General features: G+C 39.6%; 1 protein-coding gene across 1 annotated transcript in view; it reads right to left on the bottom strand.

The window, feature by feature from the left end:
- Nucleotides 1-14,086, bottom strand: part of TMC1 (transmembrane channel like 1) — a 153,838-nt gene that overhangs the window by 50,593 nt on the left and 89,159 nt on the right. The window contains exon 11 of the mRNA XM_070794660.1: nucleotides 12,418-12,516. Within this exon, the coding sequence (XP_070650761.1) occupies nucleotides 12,418-12,516 (99 nt within the window). The remainder of the gene's footprint in view (nucleotides 1-12,417; nucleotides 12,517-14,086) is intronic.

The raw sequence follows: 14,086 nt of genomic DNA, 5'->3' as shown, positions 1-14,086 counted from the left end.
TTATTTGCTAAATGTTATACGTAGATACCACAAACTCCTTATTGCCAAATTCAGACTTAAATTGAAGAAAGTAGGGAAAACCACTAGACCATTCAGGTATGACCTAAATCCCTTATGATTATACAGTGGGAGTGAGAAATAGATTTAAGAGCCTAGATCTGATAGATAGAGTGCCTGATGAACTATGGAATGAGGTTCGTGACTTTGTACAGGAGACAGGGATCAAGATCATTCCCATAGAAAAGAAATGCAAAAAGGCAAAATGGCTGTCTTAGGAGGCCTTACAAACAGCTGTGAAAAGAAGAGAAGCGAAAAGCAAAGGAAAAAAGGAAAGATATAAACATCTGAATGCAAAGTTCCAAAGAATAGCAAGAAGAGATAAGAAAGCCTTCTTCAGCGATCAATGCAAAGAAATAGAGGAAAACAACAGAATGGGAAAGACTAGGGATCTCTTCAAGAAAATCAGAGATACCAAAGGAACATCTCATGCAAAGATGAGCTCAATAAAGGACAGAAATGGTATGGACCTAACAGAAGCAGAAGATATTAAGAAGAGATGGCAAGAATACACAGAAGAACTGTACAAAAAGATCTTCACGACCCAGATAATCACGATGGTGTGATCACTGACCTAGAGCCAGACATCCTGGAATGTGAAGTCAAGTGGGCCTTAGAAAGCATCACTACGAACAAAGCTAGTGGAGGTGATGGAATTCCAGTTGAGCTATTCCAAATCCTGAAAGATGATGCTGTGAAAGTGCTGCACTCAATATGACAGCAAATTTGGAAAACTCAGCAGTGGCCACAGGACTGGAAAAGGTCAGTTTTCATTCTAATCCCAAAGAAAGGCAATGCCAAAGAATGCTCAAACTACTGAACAATTGCACTCATCTCACACGCTAGTAAAGTAATGCTCAAAATTCTCCAAGCCAGGCTTCAGCAATATGTGAACCGTGAACTTCCTGATGTTCAAGCTGGTTTTAGAAAAGGCAGAGGAACCACAGATCAAATTGCCAACATCGCTGGATCATAGAAAAAGCAAGAGAGTTCCAGAAAAACATCTATTTCTGCTTTGTTGACCATGCCAAAGCCTTTGACTGCGTGGATCACAATAAACTGTGGAAAATTCTGAAAGAGATGGGAATACCAGACCACCTGATCTGCCTCTTGAGAAATTTGTATGCAGGTCAGGAAGCAACAGTTAGAACTGGACATGGAACAACAGACTGGTTCCAAATAGGAAAATGAGTACATCAAGGCTGTATATTGTCACCCTGCTTATTTAACTTACATGCAGAGTACATCATGAGAAATGCTGGACTGGAAGAAACACAAGCTGGAATCAAGATTGCCAGGAGAAATATCAATAACCTCAGATATGTAGATGACAGCACCCTTATGGCAGAAAGTGAAGAGGAACTCAAAAGCCTCTTGATGAAAGTGAAAGTGGAGAGTGAAAAAGTTGGCTTAAAGCTCAACATTCAGAAAATGAAGATTATGGCATCCGGTCCCATCACTTCATGGGAAATAGATGGGGAAACAGTGGAAACAGTGTCAGACTTTATTTTTCTGGGCTCCAAAATCACTGCAGATGGTGACTGCAGCCATGAAATTAAAAGACGTTTATTCCTTGGAAGGAAAGTTATGACCAACCTAGATAGCATGTTCAAAAGCAGAGACATTACTTTGCCAACAAAGGTTCGTCTAGTCAAGGCCATGGTTTTTCCTGTGGTCATGTATGGATGTGAGAGTTGGACTGTGAAGAAGTCTGAGCGCCGAAGAATTGATGCTTTTGAACTGTGGTGTTGGAGAAGACTCTTGAGAGTCCCTTGGACTGCAAGGAGATCCAACCAGTCCATTGTGAAGGAGATCAGCCCTGGGATTTCTTTGGAAGGAATGATGCTAAAGCTGAAACTCCAGTACTTTGGCCACCTCATAGGAAGAGTTGACTCATTGGCAAAGACTCTGATGCAGGGAGGGATTGGTGGCAGGAGGAGAAGGGGACGACAGAGGATGAGATGGCTGGATGGCATCACTGACTCGACGGATGTGAGTCTCAGTGAACTCTGGAAGTTGGTGATGGACAGGGAGGCATGGCGTGCTGCAATTCATGGGGTCGCAAAGAGTTGGACACAACTGAGCGACTGATCTGATCTGATATGATACATAGATGGAATGGGAGATTGGATTACATAGACCCTTAAGAAAAGTTTTACATCCAAATCCCTTTTTAACCGTACTGGCTTCTGTAAAGAAAAATCCCATTTGCCTTTTGTGTCATGATCCACAATAACAAAAAGGTGGAAATTCTAGATCATATGCTCAACACCTATTACACATCTCACTTCATTTGAATGTTCCACAGGAATCTTGACCTTAGTACATTTTAAAAGTTTTCCCAAACATTTTAAAAGCTTTTCCCTCCGACCTCAGGAAATGATCCATCAACCCATGATTACCTCAGCCAGAAACTTGGACATTTTCGCTATCTTCCCATGTGTGTACTATAAGATGCATGCAGCCACTCACTAAGCCCTTAGTTTCTGCCTCATTACATATCTGATACTCATCCCTTCTCTGTACACCACCACCATTTATAGGACTCCCTGCCTTCAACTTATGAAAACAAACCTGTACCATATTGACAGAGTGTCTTCTAAAGGGTAACTCTGACCATGTTTCTATCCTAATTCAAAACCATCATGTTCTCCACTGCCTAGTGAATAAAGTCTGAGTCTTCAGCATAATGAATGAGACTGTCCTGCCTGATTATACCCTTGTTTTTCATATGGCATGCTCATCTTCCACCACTCTTATCTCTCCTTACATACCAGCTTGGCGGAATCACTTATAGATATTGAGTGCACAGCACTGTTTATTGCCTCCACACCTTTGTACATACATATCCCTCTGCTAAGAATACTATTCCCTGTTACTCTCCCCATTTCAGAGCCTAGGTTATTCCTACTGTTTCTTTAAAATTAGGTGAAAAAACCTTTGTAAAGACTTCACTGATTTCTAGGCCACAGTCAGGTGAATGAGGAAATGAATGATCATTTCTTTCATTTGCACAGAGTGCCACTAGATGAACTTCATCCCATCCCTCCTCTAGCTTTTTACTCACTCCACCCCAGGGAAGATATAGTGGCGTCTCTGATAGATCAATGAATTAACTTGGCTCGCCTTTCAAATTTAGAATTCAGATGAGAAACAGAGTTACTGTTTACTGGATCCTCTAAGAAAGCCAGTAAACTGAATCTCAGTAAATTCCAACACTGAATCCTCCTTCATTATGCCTCCACTTGCCCAGGACACACATCTGTGAGCTTGAGATTGTCACCTTGTACGGCATTCATTTGTTTGCATGTCCAAAGAGACCATAATGTCCCTGTAGACAAGGAGTATATATCAGCTTTATATTTCTAGAATCCCACACTCATCTTTGTGGAATGATTAAATGAACAGAGAAATTGCTTCTCGTAGTCATTAGCAATCCTCAGTTAAGTTAAGCTCCTTCAAATTATCATCTAAACTACCCTTTTCTATCATTCTGCTCTCTACTACTCATTTTAATAAAATAGAGTAAATCATTCAAGACAGAAACATGAAAATAATGATCTTATGTTGGGATTAAATGAGTCAAAACACCAAGAAAATATCTGACAAAACTCTTCAATTTTTCCTACTGTTTAATTGCCTAAAACTCATAAATGAGACAATCCGGGTGCTGTAAAATGAGATGCTACATGTGATTTCTTTCCACATAGGAAAAATGATCTTTTGTTTCACAAGAGGAGATTAAAGGGATTATATTATGGGGTTTTGTCATTCGGTATAAATCTGCCCACTACTTCTTTAAAGTCATGAAATGTCAAGTCATACGTGAAAAGTAATGTGTGTAGTTATCTAGACACAGGTTGTACTGGGAACACTTTAGTATTATCTAGTATTTAAATATTATCTTAGTATTTTTAAAGGAGTTTTTGAGGAATAAAAATACCCCCAAAATGTAGAGTAAATATTGAAATGGCTTAGAAAAAATTTAAATCCCCAGGTTTTAAAATCCAATATGAACAGCATACATTTTATTTCAAATATTTAAGATTATCAAATGTAAATAATTTCAAGTACAATATATAAGCAAATAATATCCATAAGTGATATATGATGATGAAATATCGGATAGAGTTTTTACTGAATTGCTTTCAAAAGTTTGTAAACTTAAGTAATCTATTTGTCACAGCTGAAGTTAGACTCATAACTTGGGGTTGCTTGTTTATATTACAGAATATAATTTAATAGGTTGTAAGGTTCTAATCTAACTCAACAACTCAGCCTTTCAGCTGAATTTACCAAGCTCAGCCTACTAGGTTGGTGCCAATATTTAGATATTAGCAAATTCCTCCCAGGTAAACTGAGCTCTTCTTCTTTTTTTTTTTTTTTTAAATTTTATTTTATTTTTAAACTTTACAATATTGTATTGGTTTTGCCAAATATTGAAATGAATCCGCTACAGGTATACACGTGTTCCCCATCCTAAACCCTCCTCCCTCCTCTCTCCCCATACCATCCCTCTGGGTCGTCCCAGTGCACCAGCCCCAAGCATCCAGTATCGTGCATCGAACCTGGACTGGCGACTCATTTCATACATAATAGTATACATGTTTCAATGCCATTCTCCCAAATCTTCCCACCCTCTCCCTCTCCCACAGAGTCCATAAGACTGTCCTATACATCAGTGTCTCTTTTGCTGAGCTCTTCTAAACAACCTTAGTCTCTCACCTCTGGACATATTGATAGACTCTCCTTTGGTCTCCTCACGTTAATCTTGCCTTTCTCCAACCTGTTGGTCTTTTCAAAATCCAAGTTTGATAATGTCACTACTCACTCACCACTCAAATTATGTTCAATTACTCTGAGAAAAAGTAAAGTGTTATGGTCTAGATTCTAGATGGTCTAACATGTTTTAATATCCTTTTATCTCTCTAACGATATCTGTCCCTGATGCCCCTTCACACTCTCAGCTTTAGTTTCGCCAGCTTTCACTCTGTCCTTTAAATAAGGCAGCCCTCTCTCATCACAGGACATTTGCAGATGCTGTTCTCACTGCCTATAATGTCTATTTTCCCTGGTTCTTCAAAGCCCAATTCAAATGTTATTTTCTCAGAAAAACTCCTGCTCTTATCCACCTCCCTCTCTTAGGCCATAAACCAAGTTTCCTGATACATGTTCTCTTAATACTGTTTAGCTTTCTTTCATAGCACATGGCACAGTTGCAATCACATTTATTTTTATGATTATTTGATTACAGAGATTTTGTTGGTTTTTGTTCAACTTTGTTTAATGCCTGGCACACTACCTGGCACCTGGCAAATCTTCAATAAATGTTCACTTAATTAATGAGAAGACTTGTTTCTGTGATGGTTTCTAAAGAAGAAAACAACGTTTTCATGTATTAGTATTAGTATTAAAAACTAATACTCCTATAGTATTAGTACTCCTATAGAAATGTTTTCATGTGTTAGTACTAAAAACTAATACTAATTATTAAACTAATTAGTATTCGTTTTCATGTATTAGTATTAGTTTTCATAGTATTAGGATCATAGGCATCCCAAAGTTTTGCAAAAAGAAAGCTCATCTTTGGTTTGGCAGGTACAGCTTAAAGGAGATACTTAAAAATAGGAGTTGTTGCTGAAGCAAAGAAAGACGATCCCAAGGAATCAGTTCTCCAAATTCAGGATAACAAAAGGATACCAAGAAAGCCAAGAGCAGACCCAGGGATCTTTCCTATTACAGGCTATAAAAGTGTCATAAACAAGTCCAGAAATAGTAGGTTAAGAAGCCTATGAAGCAAGAAAAAGACCTATGAATGGGAACAGAATTTGATATGCCTCATTTTAAACCATACTGAATGAGCCTGTTGAATCAGAAGACCTGCATTGGACATTGAGGAAGTGAAGCAAATGTGGGAGCCAGGGGTGAACAGCCCTTAGATGCTGCCAATCCCAGCACCATATGCCCGAGCGGCACCTGCCTCTGTTCAGTGCAGCCTTTATAGGAGTCTCATCATGTACACAGGTGAGAGGATGCTCACCCCTTCCAACCTTAGGATCTCCATTCCAGGGAAGAGCCATATCTCTGGATGGATTTGGAAATCTACAGGAGGCTTAGCAGCCTGGCATGGGGTACTACTTTTGCCCTCACTGGGGAATTATTTATGTTCTAGGAGTTCAGGGTCTGCTGAGTCAGCTTTGAGCTAGGCTGAGACAATAGCTTTGGCTAAGGGGCCATGCCTTGAAACTTGTTGAAACTAAGTAATCCCAATATGGGCTTCCTTGGTGGCTCAGTGGATAAATAAGAGACTGCCTGCAATGCAGGAGACACAGGCTCAATCCCTGGGTTGAGAAGATCCTCTGGAGAAGGAAATGGCAACCCACTCCAGTATTCTTGCCTGGGAAATCCCAGGACAGAAGAGTCTGGGGGGCTACCCGCCATGGGGGTCTCAAGAGTAGACACCATCAACAACAATATAGCAGCTGCTCAGACCCTCTTCAAAAGACAGTGACATGGGTAAAGGGAGGCAAAAAATACAAACTTCCAGTTATAAAACAGGGAAGTCATGGGGATATAACATACAGCATGGTGACTGTAGTTAATAATACTGTATGCATACCTGAAAATTGCTAAAAGAATCATGGACAAAGCTGCCTACCATTTCAGTAAACAGAGGACATGGCAGCCATCAAGCCATTTGCTGCTGCAGGTACCCTCAACCATACACTTTTAAGACAATTCAGGAGAGAAAAATAGGATACCAGTCCTAGATAGTTAAGAACCATATAGTTAAGAAATGAATCATTTCAATGAAACCAGACTCTTGCATCTTCCTCATACAAACAAATGCACTAAAATTATTAACTTGAGAGGTTTGTTCTTTTGTGACTAGCAGCAATCATTTTATGTTCCACTATATGGGCTACGTTTTGTTTTTGTTCTTTCCCAGCAAAGATTCCTATATATCCTGACTCTTCCCTTACCTCGTTGGAACAATCCCCAGAGCAATCTGAGAGACTGCCACCCCAGGCTATGAATCTCGTAAAGCCACCGAATAAAGCATAATTTTAAACTTTTAGGTTATGCATTGTTTTCAGCAGACGGAGCGAATCTTGAAATTTCTCATCACAAGAAAAACAAATTCAGTAACTATGTTATGTACAGTAAAAGTCATTACTAGACTTATTGTGGTAACCATTGCAACATATATAAAAATACTAAATCATGATGCTATATACCTTAAAATGAATATAATGTTTTAGTCAATTTTACCTCAATTTTAAAAAGGGGAGCTCTCTAAAAACAAAGATACATTTGAACTACTGAAACATTTCTAAAGAAAGAATGCATCATTCCATATGTGAATCACAAAAATATCTCTTCTAAATGTGGCTGGTACAGTAAGAGATGAAGGAACTTCAAGAACTGAGACTGTCTGAGAGAGGATGCCCTGGCTTTAGAAGATCACTACTTAAAAGAAACATTGATGCCAATAAAACAAGGGCCTGAACTGCTGTTTATTAACATTTAGACTGTTTGTGACAGTCTCCTTTGAAGATAGACCTCAAAAATGAGATGTGGCAAAAGTGGGCAGAAGGCATAGGCTTGGGATGATATGTTAGAATAAAACAAACAATTTTACATTGTCAGCCACATTTTAGTTTGAATTTCAATACCTTCTTTAATTATCTGTGCCGTCTTTGGGAAACCCAGTGAACCTCCCTGAGTCCCAATCTCCTCAAATATGAAAAGATTATTGATCTTCATCTTGAAGCATTGTTATATAAAGATAAAATTTAATGTATGTGCCTTTTTAATACATAATGGGTATAAACTCTCCTCTTCTCACCATATCTCCCTATCTGTGGTGACCAGGGGAAAAGGGAAGACAAAGTTTGACTCACCATTTGTCTCCATCCACAATGTATAAAATGCCCTCAAGCTGGAAAGCTAAATGCATTTCCCTTTACTCACAGCTCAAATCTTTACCCACATGATCTCACTGTCTGATAACAGCTCAAGCTCATTCCAAATTCCACCTCAGTTGCTCCCTGTCTCTCTCACAAGAATATCAAAGCTCTATAGTCTCTTCATCATTCCTACATCATTCTTGTATCTCCAAATATCATGCCAACGAAGACAGCCTCTTACTGACTTAAATCTGTTCTTCTAATTCTATTGCTTCAAATACTACTATTTCTGTCAATTTGATTCATAATATCCATATTATACCACCTTTCTATTTCTTACTATTTTAATAAAATATACTTTTCTCTTATCCAGTAAGACCCACAACAGGGTATATAATAAAAATAAATTAAAAATACGGTGCTTTGTAAATGGTGACTTTGAGAATCCATAAGACTGGCTGGCCTTGCATATATCAAATGGTACTCAACTGCTATTAATTAAAGGGAATTTGGATGAGCTCCAAAGGGATACTTCTGAGTGAGGAGGGGGAGTGTCCAGAGAGACATTACAAGGTTCTAACATAAACTCAACAGAGAAGCAGCTCCCCACAAACTTGCCACCTCCACCCTGAAAATTTTCTGATCCTTCTCGACTTATAGGATCTTATACCACAAGAGGTCATGCTTGCATCTATTTTACAGTGTTCTGTAAGTTGATTGTGCTTTTCTGTATCTGCGTCTATATGATACTGCTTAACTAATCTGATATATTAACATTCTTAAATGAAGGGAAAAGAGCTCATGTTCTGATTGGACCATTTAGGCACCAGTCATCTCTACCCTGGGCCTAAAACTTTTTCTCCTGGCATCTCTGGGCTCTTTGGAAGTACAGAATTCTGGGTTTCCAGGGACCTCAAGGATATCTGGCCAAAGGTTTCTGCCATGGTACTATGATAGATGAAATAGTGGGCTGTCGAGTTAGATCACTTGATAATACAGAGAGGGCACCTCTATGAGGTAACTGTTCAGAGCAGCAAGTAAAGAATTCAGGCAAGGTTAAATATTGAACCTTTCTACTTGAGAAGCTAATTTAGAATTGCATGTTTATTACAAAAGGTGGAAAAGGGATCCAACCACTCAACTCCTTTTCCCCTTGCAAGATACAGCATTAAATGGAGTCAGTTTTTGTTCCAGAAACTGTCAATGAGAAGGATGTTAGAAATTATGACAAAAAACTGACTGATGTGATATAGGACAGAGAAAGAACACTAGATTAAGAGGGTTTTATTAGCCATAAGACCTCAAACATGCTTCTATGACTCAATGTTTCCCTAACTTTATAATGTGAGACATGGGATAGAAAGTCTGTATGAGATTAAAATTCTCATTACTCTCTTAAGTCTCTTATTTGTGATATGTCAAACAATTGAGTGATCATGGTCCTCAGAAAAAAATTAAGAAAGAAATAAGTGCATACCATTACTTTAATGACTTTTTTTCTTGACCTTTCAATAATCTCTCATGGCCTTAGAATAATTTCTAGGTTGGCCTAAGTGAATATTATAGGATCTTCCTGTTTCCATCTTCCTCTAGCCACAGTAAATAGTATTCCACCAAACTGGGAACTTCCTTAGTGGTCCAGTGGCTGAGACTCTGTGATCCCAGTGCAGAGGGCATGGGTTCAGTCCCTGTCAGGGAGCTAGATCTCACATACTGCAATGAAAAGACGCTGCATGCCACAACTAAGATCTGGTGCACAATCAAAAAAGAATATTTCACCAAACTGAACAGGAGAAAGCTGTTGAGGGCAGTAATAAAAATCTTAGAAAGCATACTCATTGCCCAAACCTTTCCTCTAGTCTCCTGTGTTCATCTCCTAGACTCTCTAGTCCACTCCTTAGCAACTCTCCCAGCGCCACCTCCCTCTTTGTCTTTCTCAGTTAATTAATACCTCTAAAATCTCAAACAGACATTGTTTGCAAAATGGACATTGTTTCATTTCAGTTACTTGACAAATTTGTAAGTGTAGAAACTTCAAAAATATGTGTTTAAAAGTCAAAACACCTTTTATTCATACTTTTAGTTCTTCCTTTCCCTGATATGACTAAAACATCAGAAAATGCCAGTAATATTATTAGTTCTTGGTCTTATTAACCAGACCGGAAGCTTATTATGTTACTAATCAGAGGAGAGAATGAGAAATAAAAATAAAAAATACAAAAAATAAAAATAGGAGAGAATGAGAAAAAAAAAAATAGAGAATGAGAAAAAAAAAGATGCATAGTAATAAATTAATTGAAATGTAAATGAGGGGGGAGGAGAGAGAGGGAGAAATGGAAGAAGTAGAAGTAATAGAAAGAAGAAATAAAAGAAAAGAAGTCAAATCTAACTCAAAGGCCATATCTTCTCTGAAACCCAGGCACGCAAGCAAAATAAACAACCTGCTTCCCCAGGGCTCCCCGGTATTTTTTTCTCCTTCATTTTACTAAGTGCAGAACATATTGTATACTAGTTGCCTGTGTAAGAGCTTTCTTCTACTGTCATAGTTACCTTGAGGTCAAGAACCATGTCACATTCATCTTTGTAAAACCAGGGCATGTTTATATTTAATAAACATTGAATTTAAGTGAAAATTCCAACTGACAGGTGTGAATTAAAATTACAAAGGCCACAAAGTTGAGGCTGTCACTCTGCTTGTGCTTATTCTATAGCTGCCTTGTTGAGTCAGAGGCTGGGAACGTTTCCTAAAGTTTATATTTGCTGGTACTGCTCACATCAATTAAATTCTTTGGTTCTTATTTCAACGCTCTACAAATCCTCCCCCTTGCTCAGGATTCCCAGGAAACAAGATTCATTAAGTCTCTACTGATTGAGTATTATGTCAAGGGCTTCAACGAAGATGCAGCAGATGTTATCCTTTCTTTAGGAAACTCACAATTTAGAGAGGTTGAGGGTAGAATTCAAAACATCTGTGAAATATGCATATTAATAGTATAAGTATGAAGACCACTATTTTTCTCTCCTTCCTTCATTCCCTACTTTACATAAAATTTTATTCTCATTTGCTACCCTTCAAAGATTCCTGAAGTATTAATTCCCCAATCTCCACCTACTTTCTGATCCTATACACTTCAGAACATCTCTAATCTGGCCACTACACATTTAAGAAGAATGTGTAGAATTGAATCATTGTCACAGACTTGAATCATGCTCCAAAATGATTTTTCAATAGGCAAAAACGAATCCCTGCCATAATAATCCCCACCCAAGGGAGCTCAAAAATGTAATATACTCATTTTAGTGCTATGATTGAATAATGCTCATTTGGGTATAACAATCGAGTGATAATCATTTTCATTTTATATAACAGTTAGAATTTGGTATTGTTTAGTATTTACTATCTAGTTTTATTTAGTATTGACTCTTCAATAATGCTAAATAGACATGTGTAAGAGGGGAAGACGCTAATACAAAATATTAAAACCTGAGGAATACAACAAGATTTTCCAAAAAGCACATTTGCAAACTCTTGCTTTGTCCTTTTCCAAACAGTGACAATAATATTTACATGAGGAAAACTAAGATCATGGCATCCAGTCCCATCACTTAATGGCAAATACATGGGGAAACAATGGAAACAGTGAGAGACTATTTGAGGGGGTGGGGGGGCTCCAAAATCACTGCAGATGGTGACTGCAGCCACGAAATTAAAAGACACTTGCTCCTTGGAAGGAAAGTTATGACCAACCTAGACAGCATATTAAAAAGCAGAGACATTACTTTGCCAACAAAGGTCCATCTAGTCAAAGCTATGGTTTTTCCAGTAGTCATGTATGGATGTGAGAGTCAGATCATAAAGAAAGCTGAGCGCTGAAGAATTGATGCTTTTGAACTGTGGTGTTGGAGAAGACTCTTGAGAGTCCCTGGAACTGCAAGGAAATCCAACCAGTCCATCCTAAAGGAAATCAGTCTTGAATATTCACTGGAAGGAATGATGCTGAAGCTGAAACTCCAATACTTTGGCCACCTGATGCAAAGAGCTGACTCATTTGAAAAGACCCTGATGCTGGTAAAGATTGAACGCAGGAGGAGAAGGAGACAACAGAGGACAAGATGGTTGGATGGCATCACTGATCGATGGAAATGAGTTTGAGCAAGCTTCAGGAGTTGGTGATGGACAGGGAAGCCTGGCGTGCTGCAGTCCAGGGGTTAAAAAGAGTCGGACATGACTGAGTGACTGAACTGAATGTTCATTCAATAATCTATATTCCCATTTAATCATCTTATCATATTCCTAAACTCCATTTACTTTTCCTCCCTTTTTCTTTTTTTTTTTTTTAAAAGGTCAGAGCCCTCTCTCTTAAGACCTTTATTCAGTTACAGAAGAGGGGCCATGGAATTACAGAATATGGAAAAATCTGTCACCACACAGCTATGTGGAAATACTTACATTGAAGTCATACAGGACACCAAAGTTGGCTGCTGATGCCTCCTCAGCCCTGGGAACCGTTTTCCTAGGTAAACTGCCATATGGCAAACCCCAGAGGTACTACATGGAAAAACAAAGAAAGCAGTTGACAATTGGAAACAAAGTCTGAGCCACACATGTGATCACAAATGGTTTTGGTTAGAACTCTTCTGAAACTTTTTCATGGGGACTCTGTGGGTCTCCATGTGGGGTCCCCTTTTCTGGGAACTGACTACTAAATCCAGAGTTAAGAACAAAGGACCCTGCATTCTGACTTCAGCAGACCACCAGCAACCTAACCAACCACTTTTCCCAGAGGCTTGCTGAGAGCCCTACTACCCACCACCACTGCCATACTAGTCTCATTTAGGAGGTCAGGAAAGGAGAGAGGTGGCCTTTGGGGGACAATAGTTTTCAAAGAAAAACATACTACCCACATAGTCAGATGGGAATACCCCTCAGGGCTGGGGGTGGAGGAGAATCTCTCTTTCATGTCAAGGAAGAGAAGAACAAGGAGATCACTCATACAATTAGAGGGTGTCAACTAGCAGGGGCTTCCCTGGTGGCTCAGATGGTAAGGAATCTGTCTGCAATGCAGACCTGGCTTCAATCCCTGGGTTGGGAAGATCCCCTGGAGAAGGGAGTAGCTACCCACTCCAGTTTTCTTGCCTGGAAAATCTCACGGACAGAGGAGCCTGGTGGGATACAGTCCACAGGGTCACAAAGAGTCACACGACTGAGCAACTAACACTTTCACTTTTTAACTAGGAGGGAAGACTGCACCCTGACTGTGATGTCGGCTTCATCACTGATTCAGGTTTACTGCCCAGACCTTGTGCTACCAGATTAGAAGACATGTGATTAGGGGTGGAAGAAGTCAGTGATGGAGCAGAGTAGGGAAAAAACTACCCCTCTAGCCCCAGCATAGGCATGAAGTTGGCCAAGCAGATGCTGCTTCTTGTGCAACATGAAAACATCCCTTCTCTGGGGCTGTGGCCGGAGGAGGAGGAAGAACGTGGGTGGAAACCTAGGTGCATAGATTGACTGGGCAACGGCTGCGAATCAGCCCCTGCTCCTTCTCTCCACCCAAACTGCACAGCTTCCACGGCAGTTCTTCTGGCTTCCTTAGACAGAACAGAACAGAGGGTGGGTTCTATTCATGCTCTTTTTCCCCAGAGTTGGAGGCCACAGAAAACAGAGAAGATTAGGGTCTCCTGTTTGCACAGGGAGCAGGAACTTAGGGCAAAAGGGCAAATGCATCGGAGGAATGCTGAGTAAGGCTGCTGGGTGGAGGCCCCTGAAAAATCCAGCATTGCAGCCAGGAGGCAACCAGTCCTGCCCTCTGTTGATTCTGTAAAGTCAGCAATCAGCAAGCCCATCCTCTTCTGTTTGTTTGCTGGAGTTGATAATCAATGCCCAGAAAACAGGATGCCCCTCAATATCTAACACAACCTGGAAAAAAGCATCCAAAACCAATATGCTTCCTAGTTCTGGGAACACATCGAATTGAACACATATTGGCTTCCTGCACTACATATGAGTGCTCAGTGCTCAGTCACTCAGTCATGTCCTATCCTTTACAGCCCCATGGACTGTAGCCTGCCAGGCTCCTCTGCCCATGGAATTTTCCATGAAAAATACTGGAGTAGGT

Source organism: Bos indicus, chromosome 8, assembly GCF_029378745.1.
Source record: "Bos indicus isolate NIAB-ARS_2022 breed Sahiwal x Tharparkar chromosome 8, NIAB-ARS_B.indTharparkar_mat_pri_1.0, whole genome shotgun sequence".
In the NCBI taxonomy this organism is placed as follows: Eukaryota; Metazoa; Chordata; class Mammalia; order Artiodactyla; family Bovidae; genus Bos; species Bos indicus.
This window is presented reverse-complemented; position numbering and strand designations above follow the sequence as displayed.